At 40.4% G+C, this 21,602-nt stretch overlaps 1 protein-coding gene across 2 annotated transcripts in view; it reads right to left on the bottom strand.

Moving 5' to 3' along the window:
• The window catches only part of FSTL5 (follistatin like 5), a 560,578-nt gene that overhangs the window by 502,412 nt on the left and 36,564 nt on the right, over positions 1-21,602 (bottom strand). For both annotated transcript variants that reach the window (XM_006121877.4, XM_006121878.4), the window contains exon 2: positions 11,035-11,173. In XM_006121877.4, the coding sequence (XP_006121939.3) occupies positions 11,035-11,173 (139 nt within the window). The remainder of the gene's footprint in view (positions 1-11,034; positions 11,174-21,602) is intronic.

Raw genomic sequence — 21,602 nt, forward strand, 5'->3', positions numbered from 1 at the left:
TCTAGCCTTCTTCCATCTAGCTAAATAGGACCTTCCTCTTAGTTAATATAGGGAAGGCAGGGTGGTTATGTCTCCTAGCACTTCGAATTATGACCTCCAGGTTGAGCAGCCATGATTTACAGGGTAATTAAACAAGCTCTTCAGAATATGGACTGTACAATTTGACATTTTATTAATGGTTGGCATAGTATGGCTGCCATCCCAGCTCTAGATAGAAAGGGCCCTGTGAATATCGACCTCATTCATTTAAAGAAGAATTGGGTGAGATCAGCCACTTCCGGTGTCAGGAGTTGCATGAGAGTAGAAGACTGGGATGATGCTAAAATTCCTACTTCTCTCCTCATTAGCTTCAGAGAATTTCTCAGGTGAAGTTTAATTGAGCTAGATGTTGCCAATAACCAACAATAGGAGCTAAGCTGGGACTTCTGTAGCTATAATCCTGGCCTTTTCCAACATGTAGTTTTTCTGGCCAGAAATACTGCTTCTTCCACAAGTTAATGGAGGTGAGAAACAATGCACAGAAGACTTTGTAAAGGTAACCTCAGTCTCAGACTCCTTCTAAAGGCTATCCATGTTCTAGATTTTTAGCTAGAATCAGCTGCCATATGGTTTTTTTTAAAAAGTCATGTCTTGAAAACATTAATGGACATAGGAAAGAAATAATATATCAGACTGATAAATTCTATTCATGTATATCTGGAAGAAAACAAAAAATATTGTTTACAAAACTACCGGATTATAGGGGGGTTTTGTTGGTTTTTTTTAAATGCTGCTATGTAGGTTAGTGGAAACCTGGAATTTGTATTTCCATCCCTGTACATTAAAAGGCACTGAGTGCAAAGCATATGGTTCTTCAACAAGAAAATAACCACTGACAGCAGCACAGACATGTTCTGAAGTAACTATACTCTGAATCTGTAGCATGCATTATTGCATTTTACAGCAATAAAAAGCTATTTTTTTTCCACAGCAGAGAGGATTTAAGGGGATGAAATCATATGAATTCTTAGAGCCTTCAGGCAGGCAGTACTTCTAGATAAACACTGTGAACTTTTAAACTTGTGATTGTTTTGAGCCTTGATAATCTGGGCTTTGCCTGCTTGACCCCTCTCTGAATCTTTGAATAGCATTATTTTGCATGTGATCTTTCCTGGATAAAATGCCCCAAATGAGCATGTAAGTGTAACTTTAGAAAACTCAACCAATATACACAGTGTGTGTGCATATATATTAAACATTTTCATTAAAATATGAAATGCAAAGTAGTATGTTATACAGTGTACTTCAGCAAATAGGAGGCTTTTGATGGCTGTACGTATAATTATATGTATGCACTATAATCAGTATATTATATGATTATGTAATATAATCAGGAGGCATTGGATGGCTGTACATTCTGATTATGTTACATAATCATATAATATACTGATTATAGTACATACAAATAATTAGTACATACAGCCATCAAATGCCTCCTATTTGCTGAAGTACACTGTATAACATACTACAGTAAACTTCCGATAATCCGGCACCTTTAGGACCCAGGGGGTGCCGGATTATCAGATATGCCGGACTATCAGAAGGGAGAGCTATGAGGGGTCTGGAATGGGGTGGGAGGGGATGCCACCCCAGACCCCTCATAGCCTCCCCCTTACGATAGTCCGGCTCTGACCCAGGCATCCCTGATTCAGCCGCTGCTGGTCAGTTTCAGCAGCAGCTGAATCGGGGATGCCTGCAATAGAGCAACTGGGGTGCTGCCGGGTTGGTCCCGCAGCGCTGAGGGGCAGCGCTACGGCACCAACCCAGCAGCACCCCAGCTGCTCTTGGGGACGCCTGGGGCAAAGCAGCTGGAGTGCTGCCGGGTTGGTCCTGCGGCGCCAAAGGACGGCGCTGCGGGACCAACCCGGCAGGACCCCAGCTGCTCTGCCCCAGGGGTCCCCGATTCAGCCGCTGCTGAAACAGATCAGCGGTTGATTCCAGGAAGCCCGGGGCAGAGCTGCTCTGCCCGTGGCTTCCTGGAATCACCCACTGATCTGTTTCAGCAGCAGCTGACTTGGGGACCCCTGGGGCAGAGCAGCTGGGGTCCTGCCGGGTTGGTCCTGCAGCGCCGAGGGGCAGCGCTACGAGACCAACCCCGCAGCACCCCAGCTGCTCTGTCCCAGGCATCCGGATTCAGCCTGCTGGTCAGTTTCAGCAGCGGCTGAATCCCGATGCCTGGGGCAAAGCAGCTGGGGTGCTGCGGGGTTGGTCCCGTAGCGCCACCCCTTGGCGCTGCGGGACCAACCCGGAAGCACCCCAGCTGCTCTGCCCCAGGGGTCCCCAAGTCAGCCGCTGATCTGTTTCAGCAGCGGCTGAATTGGGGACCCCTGGGGCAGAGCAGCTGGGGTCCTGCCGGGTTGGTCCCGCAGCGCCGTCCTTTGGCGCTGCGGGACCAACCCGGCAGCACTCCAGCTGCTCTGCACCAGGGGTCCCCAAGAGCAGCTTGGGTGCTGTCGGGTTGGTCCTGCAGCCCCGAGGGGCAGCGCTACCAGACCAACCTGGCAGCACCCCAGCTGCTCCGCTCCCGACTTCCCCGATTCAGCTGCTGGTCAGTTTCAGCAGCAGCTGAATGGGGGAAGCCTGTCCGGCTGCCCCAGCACTTCCGGGTTCCTGATGGTGCCGGACCATCAGGAGTCCCGGAGCATTGGATGCCGGACTAATGGAGTTTTACTGTACTTTGCATTTCATATTTTAATGAAAATGTTTTATTCCAGTTTATTATACTAATTGGAAGGCATCTATTTTTGTCTACAAAATTCTCTTTTATATCCTTTCTTTGTTTCGCCTTGAAATGTAGATTTTTCATAGGAAGGCAAAAATGAATATATTTTGGCTTGTAAAAAAAGTTTAGGAAACTTTGACTGTTGTGGATTTTCTCACACTGGTATAAATCAAGATGTTGTTATACTGAGGTGAAAATATAATAATTATAGAACACTATTTTTAAAAAGCTGGTGTTTATACGACAAGTATAGGTCATACTAGGGTAGAGAAGATCAAAGCTGCCACTGCTGATCTTTCATGGTTCAAATTAGTGGGTCTAGTGAAGACACACTAATACAAACAGAGGGGCACTCTGGTTGATGCCGATAGTTCAGGGTCAATGAAGAGTAAGAAGTCAAAGGGAAAATGTTCTCAAGCTTCCTTCAGTGAGGACAGCACCAAAAGTCGAATTAAGCTACTTCAACTTCAGCTATGTAATTAATGTAGCTGAAGTTGCATATCTTAATTCAACCTTATCCCGTAGTGTAGGCATACCTTAGCTGTATGCTATCTTCCGAGATCAGTAACACAAAGACAATACTCAATACTGTGCTCATTCCAGCATCATGACTGAGCAACTTTACTGAATTCTCAAGGATTAGCAATTAACTCTTCTATCTGTTGGTCAGTTTTTGTGTCCACCATAAAGGGCAAGTCAAGGTTTTTGTTCTTTTTCTTTTCTTGCATGGCACAATTTTGACAACGTACTTTTCAATAAAACCAATGGTGATAAACCACTTAAGCAAGATGAGACAATGAATAGTACTACACATTTAAATTATAAATATGGATTACTACTCTAAATTTAATGAAGGAAAATCTTTCTTAAGGAAATATCCTCTTTAAGAAGTCACATTTAGGACCACAAATCAATTGTACCGAACAGTGATTAAAACTCTGTGACCAGATACAGTAGGCAGTTGCAGAGCCAAAGTGACATAATGACAAGAACATTTGCTTCACAATCAGAAACTTCCTAATTGTCTAGTCATCCATTAGTTTAAGTTTAATTCATACACTCAAACATTTGAACTTAATTGACATGTTATTACGGTAAAGTCTGAACTATTGTCAATTTACATGCACAGAGCTGACCAGTTACAGAAAAATGAATTTTACTCCTTTTACAAAATTTCCAGAACGTAGGATGAGGCATAATGCTTGGATACCAGCTGGTCATTTTCTACACTGGATATTAAAATATCATAAATGAAACTTTTCATAGTTTCAATTAATACCTGATAAAACTAGACTTTCCATTTTGAGAACTTTTTACTGAAATACTGCCAAGTGAATGGATAAGCTCAAATGGGATATTTCTTAAAGTGAAACCTGTTAAAATAACATTCAATATATTTCTATCGTCTATATATTTGAGTGAGTTTCTGCATCTGTCTGTGTGTCCATTTGATCAAGACCTCCGATCAAGACAATAATATGTAATGGTATTGTAAGAAACCATGCGAATGGGAAAATAGTAGTTCAATGGCACTGGATCTAAATATTCATTAACTGCCAGTGTGATCACCCCTACCCCTAGATTAGTCTGGGTTTGGCCAGGGCCATTCCAGCCCAGGCCCAGAACTGAGGTATCTAAGTACTCAGACTTGCATTGCCATATCTTTCTGTATAATGTTATCCCAAAATGAAAGATTAGGTACTGAAAGCTAGTTTGCAAGATTATCAATGTCTTGTGATATCTTGAGCAAAACACAGCATAGCTGTCTCTAAGAAAAAGTCCCATACCTATAGTCTAAAGTAAATATTACCAGTCTTCATCAATGATGAAACCAACTGGTCTGTGCAGGCCTGCATCAGTCATGAAGAAATAAATTATCTACAGTCTCAACATATATATTTATAAATGCTATCCTCCAGTCAGTCTAAAGCATCTGTTGTCAAAAGCATCTTCCCTCATATTTTATCTAGTGCAGATAATGTGTAAACCCAGGTGACCTGAGAAGACAAACCCAGAGAACATACACTACTCTTTTGAGGACTGAAGATAGAAGTTAAAATAGCCAAATAAATATCTCTTGGAAGAAACAATATAGATCCTTGTAGCCTTCTGAAAGAGCTCCAATTCCCATAACCATTGGGATAGACCATCAACGCAATTTCCTTATCCCAATCAGTCTGTCCTTTTCAGATGAAGGCAATGATTCAGACCCTGACACATTTAAAAATGCTATCTAATCTACCATCCCAATTCAGAAATGAAATTAAGAGTGTGGCAAATTATGTGAAATGAGACAGTTACTACCTGTGATAGTTCCATGGTCATTATGGTAAGGAAATAATCTTGACCTGATTCAAAAGATATCATCAGATATCTATTAAGTTCTAAAATCATTGGTAGCCACAAAAGCTCCAATGCCACCATGGGGAGGAAACCCATAAACCCATGCAGGGACTTTGCTACCTAATAAATTATTGGTACAGTAGACCCAGTCCCAATTTAACTCTCCCAATTTAACTCTCCCACATGACTCCCACAGAAGATACAATGCATTCCATCCAGTTATGGTGGAAGGCACTTCTTAAATTACAGATTGGATACAAAAAGCTCCTCTATTCCTGGTTCCTCCTTAATTCAGATTGAGCTGACCAGAATTAACTGTATCAAAAACAGTCTATCATTATCACCCAGCCAGCTTTCAGTAATTCAGTGAAAATGATTTCTATGAAATTATGGACACCTAAAATTATATTATTCATTAATCATAGACTTAGCATCACAAATCTAAAACTGGCATTTTTGTTTAACAACATCACAGTGTGAGTTAATGACCAGCAATACCGGGTGGAGTAACGTTAAACATCTCAATTCTAGTTTTCACTGTAGATTTCTTTTTGCCTTGACTTCCTTTGTCAGCTACCACAGAGATCAAAGAACCCAAGTGCTCACCATTGATTCCCTACCCCCAGGCCTCTCTCACACTGTTTAGGGTAGCATTGCTTCACTTTTTCACGCGGGGGAGAGGGGAGGAGAAAGTTTTTTCAGAGGGGGGGGAGGAGAGAAAGTGGTATGTTTATTTCCTTGTAAGAGAAAGAGGTTCTTTGGAGCAGGAGAAAAAGACAGATGAAAAAAGAGGCATCAGAATTCACTTTGTGTTTCTAGAAAAGCTGACAATGACCCACTTCCTAATTATAATGTCCTCATAGTAAGAAAAACAGTGTTGATTTAGTTTTCTGTTCCACTGTTTCCACAGTACTACAGGATCCACATAGAGAAGCCAGAGTGCAGTATATTTTACATGTTTATATTTGTTTTTCTGGGTAATATGGTTTCAGTTGGCTAATTTTCATGACATTTCTAGAAAATCCACACACTGAGCATTATCTAGTGATATCTGAAAAACTTATTGATTTAGTTTATAATTCTTTTTTTTACTCAGCCTACTAAATGAGTAGAGTAGGGAATCCTCTCTTTATTATCTTTAGCAAGAATGTTGCTGCTTTCAGAGGCAACTATAGCTTTCCCCTTGTAACATTCCAGGTTAACTACTCCGTGTTTGTGTGTATCATTGTGACATTGTAATTATCTGTCATCTCCCTTCAGAAATCAATAGGCAAAATTTCATACACACAAAACCACACTAATATCAGATTTTGGCCATATATATTTATGGGAGAAGAGAGAGAGAGAGAGAAGTGGGTCACTGTTTATATCTATATCTTTATCTCTCTATACACACACACACACAAAATATAGTTTAAATTAACCTTGAAATTGCCTGAGTTTTCCAATACTTATGTGTAATTCAGAAAAAAAAATCCTGCATAAAAGTGGTATATAATCCATTTTTAAATGTAAATACATAAAACCTTTGTGAATATCTGAAATTGCTAACTGTAGAAATAATAATTATTTTCTCACACAGATAAGCTAATAATTTCAAGTTAACAAAGAAGAAATGGGATACTTTTATTTCCACCTGAGAGTTAAAACTGCTCTGACTTGGACTCTAATAATTGCTTACACTTCCCAGTACAGAACTGCAGCAACTTTGAATTCTCATTTGTTTTCACTCTATGCAGCCATAAAGCTTCAGAAATATTACTTACTCAACTATAAGCAACACTTTCCTGTACTTGTACACATCTTCTACTTGAAATAAACAATACTACATAATTGAATCTATTTATTTTAACTTTTAAAATATAAAATGCTTGTTGAAGACAGAAAAATGCTCAGATTCCTGTAGTGTATATCTAATATAAAATATTATTACTTATTAGGTATTATAAATGCATATCTATGCCAGGACTGACTACAATACACTGACTTCAGGACATATTTTATATCTTTTTTTTTGTTTGTTTGTTTCTTTCATACTAATAGTAAAGTATTAGTATCACTCAGAGTCCTTAACTGAAATTATTTTTTGTTTTTCTTCATTTAAAGCATTGCTGTAGGGATGAGGGGGCCTGGTTTACAGGTGACAATGGAGAGAGAGGACAACCTCAGCCCTCTGGCACTGTAGTAGCTTGGGGTCAGGTGGGAAGTGCCTCTCTATGGCTGCTGTAGCAGGCACAGCTGGCGGGAAGGGTGCATGTTCCCCCTATCTGGGGGAAAGACACACAAACAGACAGGCATACAAACAAAATGACAAACTCAATTATATGGTAGATAGTTGTCCCTTTATCCACCCCATCCCCTGCTGCCCCAATGGGGTTATAGTTGTCCTGGTCCCCATCTCTGACCCCTGGCTGCTCCTCAATGGTCATTATACAGTATAACTGTGCCTACTAGTAGACCTCTCCCTTTCCATTGTATGAGAAACAATCATATTACAGGCACATCCCATTGTCCTGGCACAACCAAACCCACACTTTTCTGTAAGTTATAAGAGTGATAAGAGGAAGCTGCATACCAAATTTGGTGGAGCTAGCCCTTATCATTTAGAAGAAGTTCTTGAATGAACAGATTCAGACAGATGGACAGATAGACAGACACTCAAACACTCTCAAATATTTCATAGGGGTAGCCAAGTTAGTCTGTAATTGGAAAAACTTAAACAACCAATAGTCTAGTAGTGTCTTCAAGATTAACAAAACATGTAGATGGTATCATGAGATTTTGTGAGCAAAACCCACTTCTTCAGATTCCACGTCTTCATCTGAAGTGGGTTTTGCCCTCAAAAGCTTGTGATACCATCTACATGTTTTGTTAGTCTTTAAGGTGCTATTAGACTATTTGTTTAAGTTTCTCTCAAATATGTACAGGTTGTACCTCTAAAATCCAGGATTCTCTGGTCCAACAACATCCATGGTCCGGCATGACCATTGATGTTCCAGAATCAGAGAGTCCCAGTGCACTTCCTGTGGGTGGAGGGCCACGAGCTGGCATGCAGATCATCTGGGATGCAGGGGTAGGGAGTAGGTGCGCAGCTCAGCTGGGCTGCAGAGCTGGCTCATGGCTCAGCTGAGCTGTGGAGAGGGCGGTGCCAGGAGCTGGTGCTTGGGGCTCAGCTGGGTTGTAGAAGGAACCAAAAAGCCCAGTAGAGAGGGCAGTGAGAAGGTGGCTGGCAGTAGAGAGCCTGCAATGACCTACCCTGGTCCAGAAAAAATCCTCATTTGGGACCAGTTGGGTCCTGAAGGTGCTGGACCAGGGAGGTCCAACCTGTAGTAGATTACAAGCTAGGTAATTTTTATCATCAAAAAAATAATCCACACAGATTTTGTTGGTTAGTTCTCAGTTGCTTACACTCTTCTTCCACTCCAATGTTCTCTTCATTTTCACCAGCCGCCTATTCTTATTTTATCTTTTAAAATTTGTAATTTTATCTTTTCCAAAGAGACAAAAATGTCAAGACATGCTAACAGAAGGTGCCATCACTTCTGCTGTAAAACATAACATTCCTGACCTACTTTTTAACAGTTATTTTCAAGAATAGTGTATCTGATTCTGATTCCCTTGAACTAGGGTAACTCAGGAGTTACTCCACTTGAATAAATCAGAAGTTAATCATTCAATTCCATCATTACAGTTGAACAGAAAACATTTTGCAAAGCGGGGAGAGGGGATGTTTGTGGTGCTTTTGTTTTTGTTTTCTGGGAAATGCCAATTTATCAAATCAAAGCTTTTCATGGTAATGTACCAATTTTGATGAGTCTTTTGTAAGAAAAGTCAAGGATAGAATTTTGGTCAAAACCAAAGAGAGAAAGAAAGAGTGGCAACCCAGAGCACCTGAAATGTGGAACATTCAGATTCATGTCTTGGATCTAGATCAGGAAGCTTCTTCCATATTACCATGAGTTACCTAACCAACAGGCAATTCTGAGCTCTCTTTCTCTGGGAGTTTATCAAAAACTTTTGAACAAATGTAGTTTCTCACCAACGTGGAATGGAATTTTTTTTTGAAATCTTGTAAGTGTTCATGGTACAGTAAAATCATTTCCCGAACTAGCAATCATTGATAGCACTCTGTAAGCAGGAGTCTTTAGCAACATGCCTTATAAAAGAAGTTCACATGCTTTAATTCCAGGGGTTTGGCTTTACAACAATAAACTAAAACACACTAGCTCACAACTTCTACAATGTTTGATTTCTAAGAGGATTTTTTCCTCTTAGAAATGTTCAGGCCACAGTCTATATCTTTCTTCTCTCCGAGAGAGAATCCTATTTCCTTTGTAGCCAGATGGTGATGGCAAGTCATCTCACTCAGTGAGTCAACAGGACTCATTTAAACCTTTCCCAGAAGTACCAACCCTTAGCAGAGGGAACATGTTTAGGAAACCACCAGCAGCCTGATATATTCTTACAACTACAGTAATTGCAAAAAAAACCTGGGTATAATATCAGAGGCCTTTTACTAGAATTGAATAAATAAAATAAAACAATGATGGTTTAGAGACAAGAGAAAAATAATCTATTTTTAATCTATATTAATCTCCAAAATCTACATTTGTAATCTGTATCATATTCTGTTCCTAGCTTAAAATAGCTATCTAAGAACTAGAAGGGAAATAGCAACGCTGCTCCACCAACACTACTACAAACAGCCTCATCGTAACCTAAGATGTATTAACTAGAGATCATGTATATTAAAAAATATATTCTTAGCTGTTTCTTATCTCCTGCTTCTGTTTTTCTCTGCTTTCATCTCTTTCCTTCTTCTCCCTCCTCCCCTTTTCAACTATAATGTCTGTATTTTCAGTGTTTTCATGGTCACCCTTCCTGTCTGTTTTTGTTTCTTCTCAGTTTCAGTATACTGTTTTCTCAGTTTCCTTTTTTCTCCTTGCTACTATGGTAGGATATGCTGCTCTAAAGTTGCATAACTAGAACTGAACTAACAGGTAAAGTCTAATACCCTTATCCTTCCAACTAGTCTACTTACCCACTTAAAATTAAGCTCTTGTAAGAGTGTTTACAGGACTGGGGCCTCAAGGATCCAAGACATGATTGGCTCATGCCAACATTGGTTAATACAGTGAGGATTCATACTGTAGCATTTCTTCGTAATTATACTAAAATAAAGTTTTTATATATTTTATATTCCAGCTGTAAGAAATTTACTGTACTTACATAAATAATGTACATTCATAGATAAATCTCAGAATTTAATTAGGCAAAAATTCAGTGGTTTCACTTGAACATAGACCGAGCGAGAACTTCAGGATTTGGGCTCGTCTTTACAAACTTACGACTATTTGGAAACAGTTTTAGTATGTTGTAAACTATAGAAAGAAATTAAACTAAAACACCTTGAAATGTTAACATCAACCTACTTTGATGGTTTCAAAATACTTAAAGATATTTAATACAGATAATGGTCCTGATTCTCCAGCTAAAGTGCACCTGCCATAAGTTCACAAGTATGTGGAAAAGTTTTAAGTCATTGTTGTGGCCTCATCCCCAGATTCTAAGACTCTCCAAGGTGCTGCTTCTGTCTCTGACATAATTTAAAGCAATTTAATCGCTGTTTTAGTCTATGCCAGGGGCCTTTATAGCAGCCCAGTGAGGAGCAGTTTAGGAGATGCTGTGATTATTCTCTATCACTACAGAATCACCCTATGCAAGGGGAGTTATCTTGTGACTATGGAAACTAGATTTAAGGCTGTTTTGGAGAGTTGCAAAGCATCTCTTTACACTGTTCAATCAGCAATATTCTGCAGATTTTATTATTGGAAGGTTTCTTTCTAAATGGTTACTTTGATAAAATAAAAATCTAATGAGTAAGTTATTCTTTATCTGTGAAAAAGCAAGGAATGTTAGAAAATCAGTACCTTGTGGCGTAATCTTACTAGAGGCTGATAGGGTTTAAAGTCATATCCTTCCTTGGCTGGCCTCCCTTCTGCTCCCAACAAAATGCATCCAAGAAATAAAACAGCTGACCACCACATAAACATCCTTACTGGCTTGTGCCTGTCAAAATAAAAAAAGTAAAAGATTAATGACAGATCTTAATAAATCATTTACTTAAAAATAATCTAATAGACCTAAAACTCTCAAATTCCATTAGTAAATTAGAATAGATGTTAACAGGATACCATCTCAGTACAAATTTATTACTCTAGTTATCATATAGGATATGCAAACATAAGGTGTACGCAAGGCAATGTACATATGACCTAATACCCTATTTATGCCCCAAAATGCTGAAGACTTCTTAAATCGAGATACTGAAGCACACATTTTATGAGTTTTATTAAGGATGTCTGCACTCAATGTGTATTTCTATTCCACTAACTAAAATCCCAACCTCCTGTTCCAGTATGTTCTGGAATGTGTGAAAACTGGATTGGAGACTTTGCGAGAGAACTCTTCTTTGATTAAAAACCCAGGTGAGCTGTGGGTATACTCAGTTAGCATAACTTAGGAAGGGTGTGAGGAAACAAAGTTTGTGGGACCTGTCAGAGTCCAGCCATAGGAGCTACTCTAAAGCTGGTGGTAAGCAACAACAGCCAAAAAAAATAGTATCATAATGAGGATCTTGATAGATCATCTAGTCTGACCACATATAGCATAATACTCCATACACCTTCTGATTCCCAACACGTGTTCCTTGGCACTGTAAATAGTGTTACAGGGCTATTATTCTACTAGCGCTAGCTCACCAGAAGAATTCTCCAGGCTGATATTCTCTAATCACTAATTCTACTGACTTTGTGGCATAGCAGAGGAGGCATAAACAAGCCATAATAAAACACAGAATTAGGGCCTCAGTCAGAAACCTGGACAGTCTATCTTCAAGACATCGCACACAGGAAGATTATAGATTAAGAAGGGTTTATGTGTTTCTTTAACTGTTTGCTTAATGTTGTTAAAACTTTTCCTTTTATATGTGTATTTTCCCTAAAGTATGAGATAGTGAAAATATAACTTTAAATATACAAAATATCCTGTGAACAGGTACTTCCCTAGGCATCACCCAGAATTAAAGGGGATGTGCACAAGCATACACAGATATTGTTTGTAACTTTGTCTTGTTCTACTGTGTATCTATAAGAATACTAAACTTGATCTTGGTTAGGCTGGTGTAGATCCTGCAACACCTATAAGCTAAGACATACTCCTTAACCACTGCCCTTCAGCTCAGACATAATCCATTAGTTTAAGGTGAGAAATATGTCAGAAAAACTAAACCTTTCAATTGTTTTGTGTTTGCAAATGCAGTGCTGCTACTTTGTGTACATCTGTAGAGGAAGGAAGGGTTTTTGTTTTGTTTTGGAACACACACATGAAGGATGATTCATTGATTAGGAGGGTTAAACCAGGGCTCAAGAGATTCAGATTCAGTTTATGTGTTCCACGGGCAACTCAATTCATCTTTCTGTGTGCCTCAGTTCCCCATTGATATAATTAAGATAATGCTTCCTTTCATATAGCCTTTGTCCGAATTGTGTAGACCCAGGTACAACCACCTTATTTTGTGAATAGGAAATTTGCTGGAAAATGCATTTTTGGGGCACCAAGATTCATAACAAATTTGGATAGAATTTAGCTAATGCTTTTGGCTATAAGAATTGGAAAACAAACAAAAAAAGAAATGAACAATTTTGATTTGAAAACTACTGTTTGTTTGCTTAAATTGCTTCAATCTGGGGGAAAGGATTTAAGCAATTTCAGCCTTTCAGGAACTCTCCTTTGCCAAGTCTAGTTGCTGGGGCTTGGTACAGGAACAAGGATTTCAGTCTGAAAGTCTCTATTATCAGTTACCTATAAAAGCTATATCATGCACTATGTATATACTACAATAGAAATTATAATAAATAATACAACATGATCTGCTGAAAAGGATGGAAAGCCCACTGCTGAAACTACAGATTTCAAAAGTATTCCAAATAACTAAAAAAAACCTTGCAATTTCCATTCTGGGTTTGTTTCTGCAATTAAAACAAATCATCTTGCTTAGTGTTTAGAAAACACTAAAAACATTTTGAAAACTGCTGCCATCTAAATAAAGGTAGGACTTCACTAGTCTGGCATTCTTGGGACTTGAGCAGTCCCAAACAAGGGAGTTTGCTGGATCAGGCCTGCAGGCTCCTTGGGGCTGCTTTCCTAGCTGATGGCCCTGACCAGCATATTGCCCCCAACCTGCCTGCCAGGTTCCTCTGCTCCTGACTGCTGGTCCTGCTCTGGCTGGAGGATCTCTGCTCCTCTTCCTCCCTCAGCTGATTCTTCCTTCCCGCCCCAACCCCCTGCTGCTGGCTCCAGTCCAACTGCAGGTGCTTTCTGCCCCAGCTGCAGGTTCCACTTGGGCTACCAGCCCACCTGCTGGGCTGCGCTCCTGGCTGTTGACCTTGTGAGCTGCCTGCCTGCTAGAGCAGCTGTGTTCCCAGCTACTGGCAAGCTCTGCAGTTGAGGCTCTCTGGTCCAGCAACATTCATGGTTCATGAATGTTGCTGGTCCAGAGAATCCATGACTACAGAGGTTCAACTTGTTTTGAGTAATAACTAACTCACAAAAGGGGTGGTTCAAGAATAAAGTTTCTAAAGATTTAAAATCAGTCTTGAGCCTCTTTAGAAAGAAATACAAAAAGCTAACTAAAATTTAGTAAGGTGAATTTCATGAGTTAAAAACTTGATGTTCAAGGACCTGTACTTAATACATTTCTATCAAATCTTATGGTATTTATTTACTTCATTTCACCTTTAGAAATAATTTTAAAATATCGAGATTTCTTTTTAACTTTATATTCAGCCATTTGTTATCATAAATAACATTTAAAAGTGTGAACATCATAGAGGACACTTTGAAAGACAGTTAATAACACAGTGATAATTTATTTCACAGTATTTTGAAGTAGCATCTCTAACGTCAGGTGCTGAAATCGCTCAATAGCTATTCTTGTTTGCACAGGTAATGGTAAATTTGTCAACAGCTCAGTGCAAATGCAATCATTTGACAAACCCAATGTAACTTTTTACGATACACTTAAACTTGAGAGAGTTAAAGTTTAAATCCAGATCTTCTCTTTGTTCAAAGCCCAGTTCATGGACATTGCTTTGGATTATGCAGAAATAGTAAGGGGATGACATCTCCTCTTTAGATACTTAATAGACAATCCTTCATTGATGTAGCAACCTGCTATTCTAGGGTTAGGAGAGCTGACTGATGGAACTACACCATCAGTTACCCAATTTCAGGCTATTTATGCCCATATTCAGGCAGATGAAGTTTGCTCTTTAAGGATACTAAACAGACTGTTAAATTTAAAAATAAAAATAAATATATGGGATAGTGAGATCAATACTCTAAATTTCATAGATTATGCATAGATTGATGGCCTTACCTGAATTCTACACATTACTCCAACACTCTGGACTCATTCTAACATTACAAATCTCTGAGCAGCTACAAAGCACTCTTTCATTTTTTTAAATCAACATATTACACCAACGTTTGCTTCTGGTCCTCATACCAATATAGCATTTGCCTATCAAAACTGTACTGTTTTTGGAGGTCAAACTCATATAAATCAGGCTATGTCTACAATACAGAGATTGATGGAAACTTGTCAGGGAACACGTCTGCTCTTCTGACATTTTTTGCAGAAGAGCAGACGTGCTCTTTCGGAAGCCCTGTAAACCTTGTTTCACAAGGAAGAAGGGCTCTTCCTAAAGAGGAGTTTTTTCCAAAATTTGGCCCAGTATAGATGGGCCAAATTTCAGAAAAGTCTCTTCTGAAAAAACAACCAGAAAAAAGGATGCAAATTGCAGAGCAAAATTTGCGTACCTTTTTCCAAAAAAGAATGGAGTGTAGACATAGCCTCTGTCCCATATCAGTGACAGATTTTTGAAATCTTGTGATTCATTAGGATTAAAATAAGAACTTTATATTCATGGAAAAAGGGAGAATCCAAGCTAATGCACTTACAGAAGGACATTCCAGAGCTAGAAGTATCAGATTTACACAAAAGAGACTTCCAGGAGTTACTGGCAAGTCATAGAAAGTTTATGTCACAACTGCTTCTAAGAAAATTGAAGTCTTTTCTTAAGAAGAAAATTAACATTCTCTGCTAATTCAGTTTTCCTCACTTTCCATTGATAGTTGTAAGCCTGAGAACTCATGTATTTGGTAGAACGCCAACATTAGTGTTTTACACCTTTTTTTAAACTAATTTATTTGACCTAGTGAGCAACTGAAGCAAATGCCATGCATTCAATTCATATTGCTCCAGCTACAGTAATCAACATCTCTCTTGTTTCTTGCTACTTATGGAAGCAAAAATATAGCTGGAAAGAGAATTTATATAAGGTTTCCAGAAAATTCTATGTAGGTACTTTTTATGTTCAACCTGTATTGATCAAGCACCTCATATACACAACACCAATCTTCTTATTTAACATGATATTCCATAGCAATCAAGAGAAAATCAATACATCTGTCACTGGAATTGGTACATTTTAGGGTTCACGTAGCTCCCAATGGTATTGGCAGCCTACATCATGTATTATATTTTTTAAATGTCTTCTATAGAGCAGTCTGCAACATTTGTAAGTGTCTATTGACATCCGATGCATACATCTCATGTAGTATTCCTCTATAAGATACTAAAAATCATCCATTGACATACCAAAATTACATCTGATTGAGAAACTCTGTCAATCAGCCATTTATTAATTATTGTTTCTTCCAAAGCAAATGCTCAACTATCTAACTTTTGCAAAATAGTTTAGGAACAGGGATTGTTTCACTGCACAAAGAGAAAGACAGAATGGGTTTACCATGCAGGGAGAGCTACTCCTCTCTTTTCTGAAGATAAACTTCACTGAACTCTAGTTTCTTATATAGCAGAGATCAGTGAGGAGCAGGTAAGATTAGAGGATCCACCACTACTCAGTACAGCAGCTACTGCATCTGCTGAGTGGGACTGTATTCTCCCCCTCTTTATCATCTGGAACTCTCCACCCCCCAGTCCAGCTACCTGTGATGGGGTGAACCAACCCTGCACCGGCCTGGGAGATGTTAACCAGGCCTGCTTAGCTGAGCGGGCCTCGCCCCACAGCCTTGCTGGGCATGCTCCATCTGCAGGCTTCGTATAAAAGAAAGGGGAGGAGCTCAGTCAGGGATAACCATGGAAGAGGAAGGAGCTCCAGCCAGAGCCCAAGAGCCACAGCCACTGCCACCGCCACAGCTGTAACCGTAGCAGCAACAGACATGGCAGCAGCTACTGCAGTAGGCAGACGTTGGGATGGAGGCCCGCCAACAGGACTGACGGGGGAGCGACTAGTCGAGAGGATGCAGGTGGGGAAGATGCCGGCCATCGGACAGGGTAGGAAGTAACCCAGGACAGAGAGCAAGAAGGGCCCCAGGAGCTCAGCATGTTTCAGGTGGATTTCCCATTGAGACAGTGGTGGGACACACACACCACTGACAGGGTCCTGAGATAGGACCTGGTGGAGAGGGAGAGCTCAGGTCCCCCTTCCCCTACTCCCACTGACTCCCAAAAGGGGGGTTGCCTCAACTACACTGACTTGGCTACTGGGCCTTACTGCACCACTGACTAGGGTTATTACTGGCTGGGCCTCTGACAGTAGCCCTATGGACCAATTATGGGGTGGAGCAACCCAGACAGGACCTAAAAGGCTCCCTGCCCTGCCTCCCATGGGACTGGGCTTCCCACCCCATGACACTATCTAAGATGAACAGTGGGGAAAAGCATTTGTGCATCAGATACCTTCATCTTTGAGTGCTTGTTATTTGTCATCAGGAATGTTCTGGGACCCCTGCTCCTCCTCCTATACATGAGTAATTCCCAGTGATATTAAATGATGGCATATAGGAAGAGGAAAATAAAACTGCTTATAAACAATCAAGGTTTAATTACAAGGAACTTATAACTTCCTAAGAACAAGATAAGATTTATCCAGAAAGGATCTATAAAACCACACTTACAGCTCTTATAAGAATGCATAGTGTTTCTTATAGGACCATGTTTCTTATAGGACCGTGCATTTCAGAGCTATGCTATATACTGAAACTACCATCACCACAGATGACAGTAAAAAAAAAAAACCACACACCACCACAACAGAGGGCTGAGATCTATGCAAGTCTTCTATTTATAAAATTGATCTTTATATGCAAGCTGACTTACTATTCACTTTATCTCTTAGCATCATGCAGTTCATATACCTATGCTGCCAATGTGTAGCTGTGTGGAAAGAACAAAATTACATGAGTAATTTCACAGAGGCAGAAGAGTGCCCTAAGTCTAAAAAAATTTACCATATTTAGAAAGTCCGGACTAGCATTTTCCTTTTACTCATTATATAGGAACTCAACTAAGCTTAAAATGTAAACAATTATGTAGGATAACTGCTATCCCCCAACTTATGTCCATGCTATTGGCAATATTGCTACTCCTCTATGCTGATGACTGTATTATTCTACTTTCAGCTATACTACTTCAAGTCATGAAAGCAAGGACTGTTTCCTCTAGAAGCATTGACTAGCATGATTTTCCAGGAACTCAAGTCTGCCCCTCACTGAGGTTCCAGTCCTGGGACTATATGTAGTGAAACAATTGTTTTCCCCAAAGTACAAGCTGTTCCTCTTTATATCTGCTTGCTACTTTTTATTTACTAGCCAATTAGCCCGTCATAAGACGGGATTTTCAGGTCTTCTCTCCTGAGCGCTCTCGCTCTGTCTCTTTCTCTCTCTCTCTCTCCTCCTACGGCCTCCCCCCCTCTCTCGCAGCTCTCCTCCAGCTTCTGCATCTCTCTCCTTTTTCTTTCTCTTCTCCCCCTTCTGCCTCTCACTCTCCCTTTCTCTTCTCCTCCTCCTCCTGCCTCTCTCTCCCGTCCGTCTCTCCCCATCCCCCTTCCCTCCCGCCGTGACGCTTGGCTGAGTGCTGCCTGCTCAGCTGGGCTGCCGTGAGGGAGGGGGCAGGGCAGTGATGTACACATCCAGGGTGTGGGGCCGTGTATGTCACCACCCTCTCTTTCTCTCCCACCCCAGAGGAGCCTAAACAGCCCCTGCCCCCTGGCCATGTACATCACCTCCCTGCCCCCCTTCCTTTCCCACCAGGGCTCGGCTGAGCAGAGCAGTGCAGCGCCAGCGCCACTCAGCTGGGCCGCAGTTGGGGAGCAAGCGGCAGCAAGCACCCATTTGGGGTCCAGCTGTGGCCAGCAGCTGCACCCCCCTCCCCACCAGGTCTGCTTCCCCCCCCCCCAGCTCTGCTTCCCGCTGGCCAGCCCCAGGACCCCCCCACCAGTGCTACTTCCCTCCCCCCTTTCTTCGGGTCCCCCCATTCCTCCCTCCAGCCCCACAGCCACCGATCCCCCCCCCCAGCTCTGCTTCCTGCCCCCCTTCCGGCCAGCTCTGACCCCCCCTTCCTCTCCCTCCGTAGGGCACTGCCCCACACGTGAGGAGCGCGGACCCCAAAAGGCCGCTTGCTGCCACTTGCTCCCACGCTGGGGCCCAGCTGAGCAGCGGATGGAGGGGAAGGGGGGGTAGGGTGCCACACAGGGAGGGGAAGGGGGCCGCTCAGCTGGGCCTTGGGTAGCAAGCGGCCGTTTGGGGTCTGCGCTCCCCACGTGTGTGGAGTACAGACCCCAAACGGACGCTTGCCGCCGCTTGCTCCCCCGCCAAGGCCCAGCTGAGTGGTGCAGCGCTCGGCCGAACTGCCAGGGAGGGAGGGGAAGGCGGGTGGGGCGCTGACGTACACGGCCAGGGGGTGTGGCCGTGTACATCAGCATTACAGACTCACAGACAATGGGTTACTATATATATATATATATATATATATATATATAATGACCTTCACCAAACCCCTCCCTTTCATTTCCTCTTAGCACAGTCCCCACCTCACTGGTCTTAGTTCAAAAGATGTTTCCATAGAGAGCTCCCACCAGCAAGCCACTACAACAGCTCCTTTAAAATTTCCTAACACAATTATCCCCACTCCTCTTCCTGGAGGAATGTTGCCCATCCTATAATTTCAGCAGTTCATGCTTCCAGTTTGCAGTCATGTGACACATTTGGAGACTACAGCTGAGACCCTTGCCCACCCTTTAAAGACCAGCATTAGATTACTGAGGGATGCTCTTGCATAAGTAAACAGGCACAATAATTTTGTCTCTGTGTTCTGTAATAGAACATACATAGTAATTCAAAGTTGAGTATGAATGCTACTATACCATGCGAATGCAGAGGAAAACCAAATATTCCCTGTGGATTTTTGGTGCTGAAAAGTTGAAAGGGCCCTGGAGTATGGAATATTGGCTAACACTTCTTTAAAATTTTTCCGTTCAAGTATACAGAAAGAATGGTGTTTTCCTTCCATTATGTCCAGTAACAATGGTGGAGAAAAATAGTTAGAACATTTAGAAAAGAATATGTTAAGACAAGGAAACTTGACTTCTAAAGCTTATTGGTATTCAGTATAAATGGTGAAAATGTCTGAAAATATACAGTAGTTAGTAGCTGACTTATAGCTGATACTGACCTTGAAATTAACAGCTATACATGCTAAAACTGGACATGCATTTTCAGACCTGTGCCTCCCTTGTGCACTGAAGGAAAGTCCTATCATACAATGAAAATGTAGGTTACAAAATAGTAATTTCAAATTAGACAGAGAGGAAAGTCACATTCCACCACTCTTCCATCTAAACTGTATAAATTTTGGCCTCATGTGGGGTGACAGAATAGAACCCTTACAATTTTAAAAAATTATCTGACCTTGAAGGGTTTTCTCTTTGTACTGGTTCAAAAGAAGAGAAAATTATTACATGTTCAGTCTTCTGACTTCATTGCCGCTTACCTTGATGAGCACTTAAAATGTAAATTGAAGAAGAAATGCAGCTTTTAGGACATGCTTTGCCTAAAATCCCAGAGGTATAATGTCTGCAGTTCTTATTTGCTACTCAGTTCATTTTTGTCTAAGTCAGACAACATTTCTCTTAAACTTATTGCATAATGTGATTGCCACAATGCATATTTCTATCTTTACAATCCATTGCAAAGGGTACAACTCTTCCATAAAATAATGTCTTCTTTTTATTACATCTTCATAATAAGAGTAACATGAATTACATGTTAATACTATTTAATTCTGAGGACTAAATAAGGAGAAAAACCTGACTATATTAAATAAGAGGAGAGAATAAAACTTCATTGAAAATCCATACTATCCCTTTACTATCCTACATACATGGAAATCAAAAGACATGATTTGGCCCTTTGCACATATATAATATCTAGTGAAAGGGAACTCTAATTCCTGTTGGCACTACAACAGCATAAATAAATTTATTTTGAGAATGTAGCCATCAGGAAAAATATCATAAAAACAGCTTAGAAAATGTTACTATTTTATGTTATACTTGTAGAATATCTGCCATGATTCACCTACAACAAATTATATCATGATTTTTATGGTATCCAGTGTACATTGCTTAAGCACACAAAACTCCAATTGAAGTTAATGACTACAGACTTTGGCTCTAAATCTAGTTTGGTTATCTGATCATTAAGTATAGAGTAACTGAATAACATTTTCATATATTTTTGTCTTGTGTAATTTATATTCATATAGAATGGGTAAGTCTGAGCACAACATGGCAGAGCCTTTTACCAACAGCTTGTTATATTAGGATGTGTGGTACATTTATCTACCATGCTTTTGCTATGATATAAAGTAATAGCCAAAATAAGACCTGTAAATAAATAAAGGATCTGACGATAACTGATGGATACAGTTGAAATTATAGCTCAAACTGTATCTCAAAGAAAATACAGCATAGAAAAATCAAACAGATTTACCACAAATACTAATATTTGGAAAGGAAAAAAATGTTTTCAGAAAATAAAAGAGCTCAGCAGAAGTAGCTTTTTTTTTTGATCCAGCAAGTACAAAAACCCTGCAACCATTGCATTTTACTTCCATCACTTCAAAGGGACATGGCAGTGGGAAAAGAGGGCTCTGTTTTAATTTTTTGCATCTCCTGAACATAACAACTGAGTGCCCATTTTTACTCTGTTTGACAGTCAAAGGTGTTAGAAATTTTGTATGTCTAAGTCATAGAAAGTGAGGTGGGACAGGATAGGAATGCACTTACACTAGAGTGGAACCTTTTAAGAGAAAGGCATCCTATGTCCCAGGAGAAGTTAATTGGCCAGTTTCTTTTCCTATATATCTGTCATTCATTGCTTTAACAGTAATTGAAATTATGAGGTATGCTTTTAGTCCAAATAAATGTTTGAATTAATACTCCTGTATGTCTCAGTCCCACTGTGTTGTGTCCCTCTCCTAACAAAGGGCAACCATGGCATCTGCCTCACTGTATTGCTATAAGGGCAACATGATGTTTGTGGTGCCATTTTATGATGGCTAGAACGTGAA

Source organism: Pelodiscus sinensis, chromosome 5 (assembly GCF_049634645.1).
Source record: "Pelodiscus sinensis isolate JC-2024 chromosome 5, ASM4963464v1, whole genome shotgun sequence".
NCBI classification, from domain to species: Eukaryota; Metazoa; Chordata; order Testudines; family Trionychidae; genus Pelodiscus; species Pelodiscus sinensis.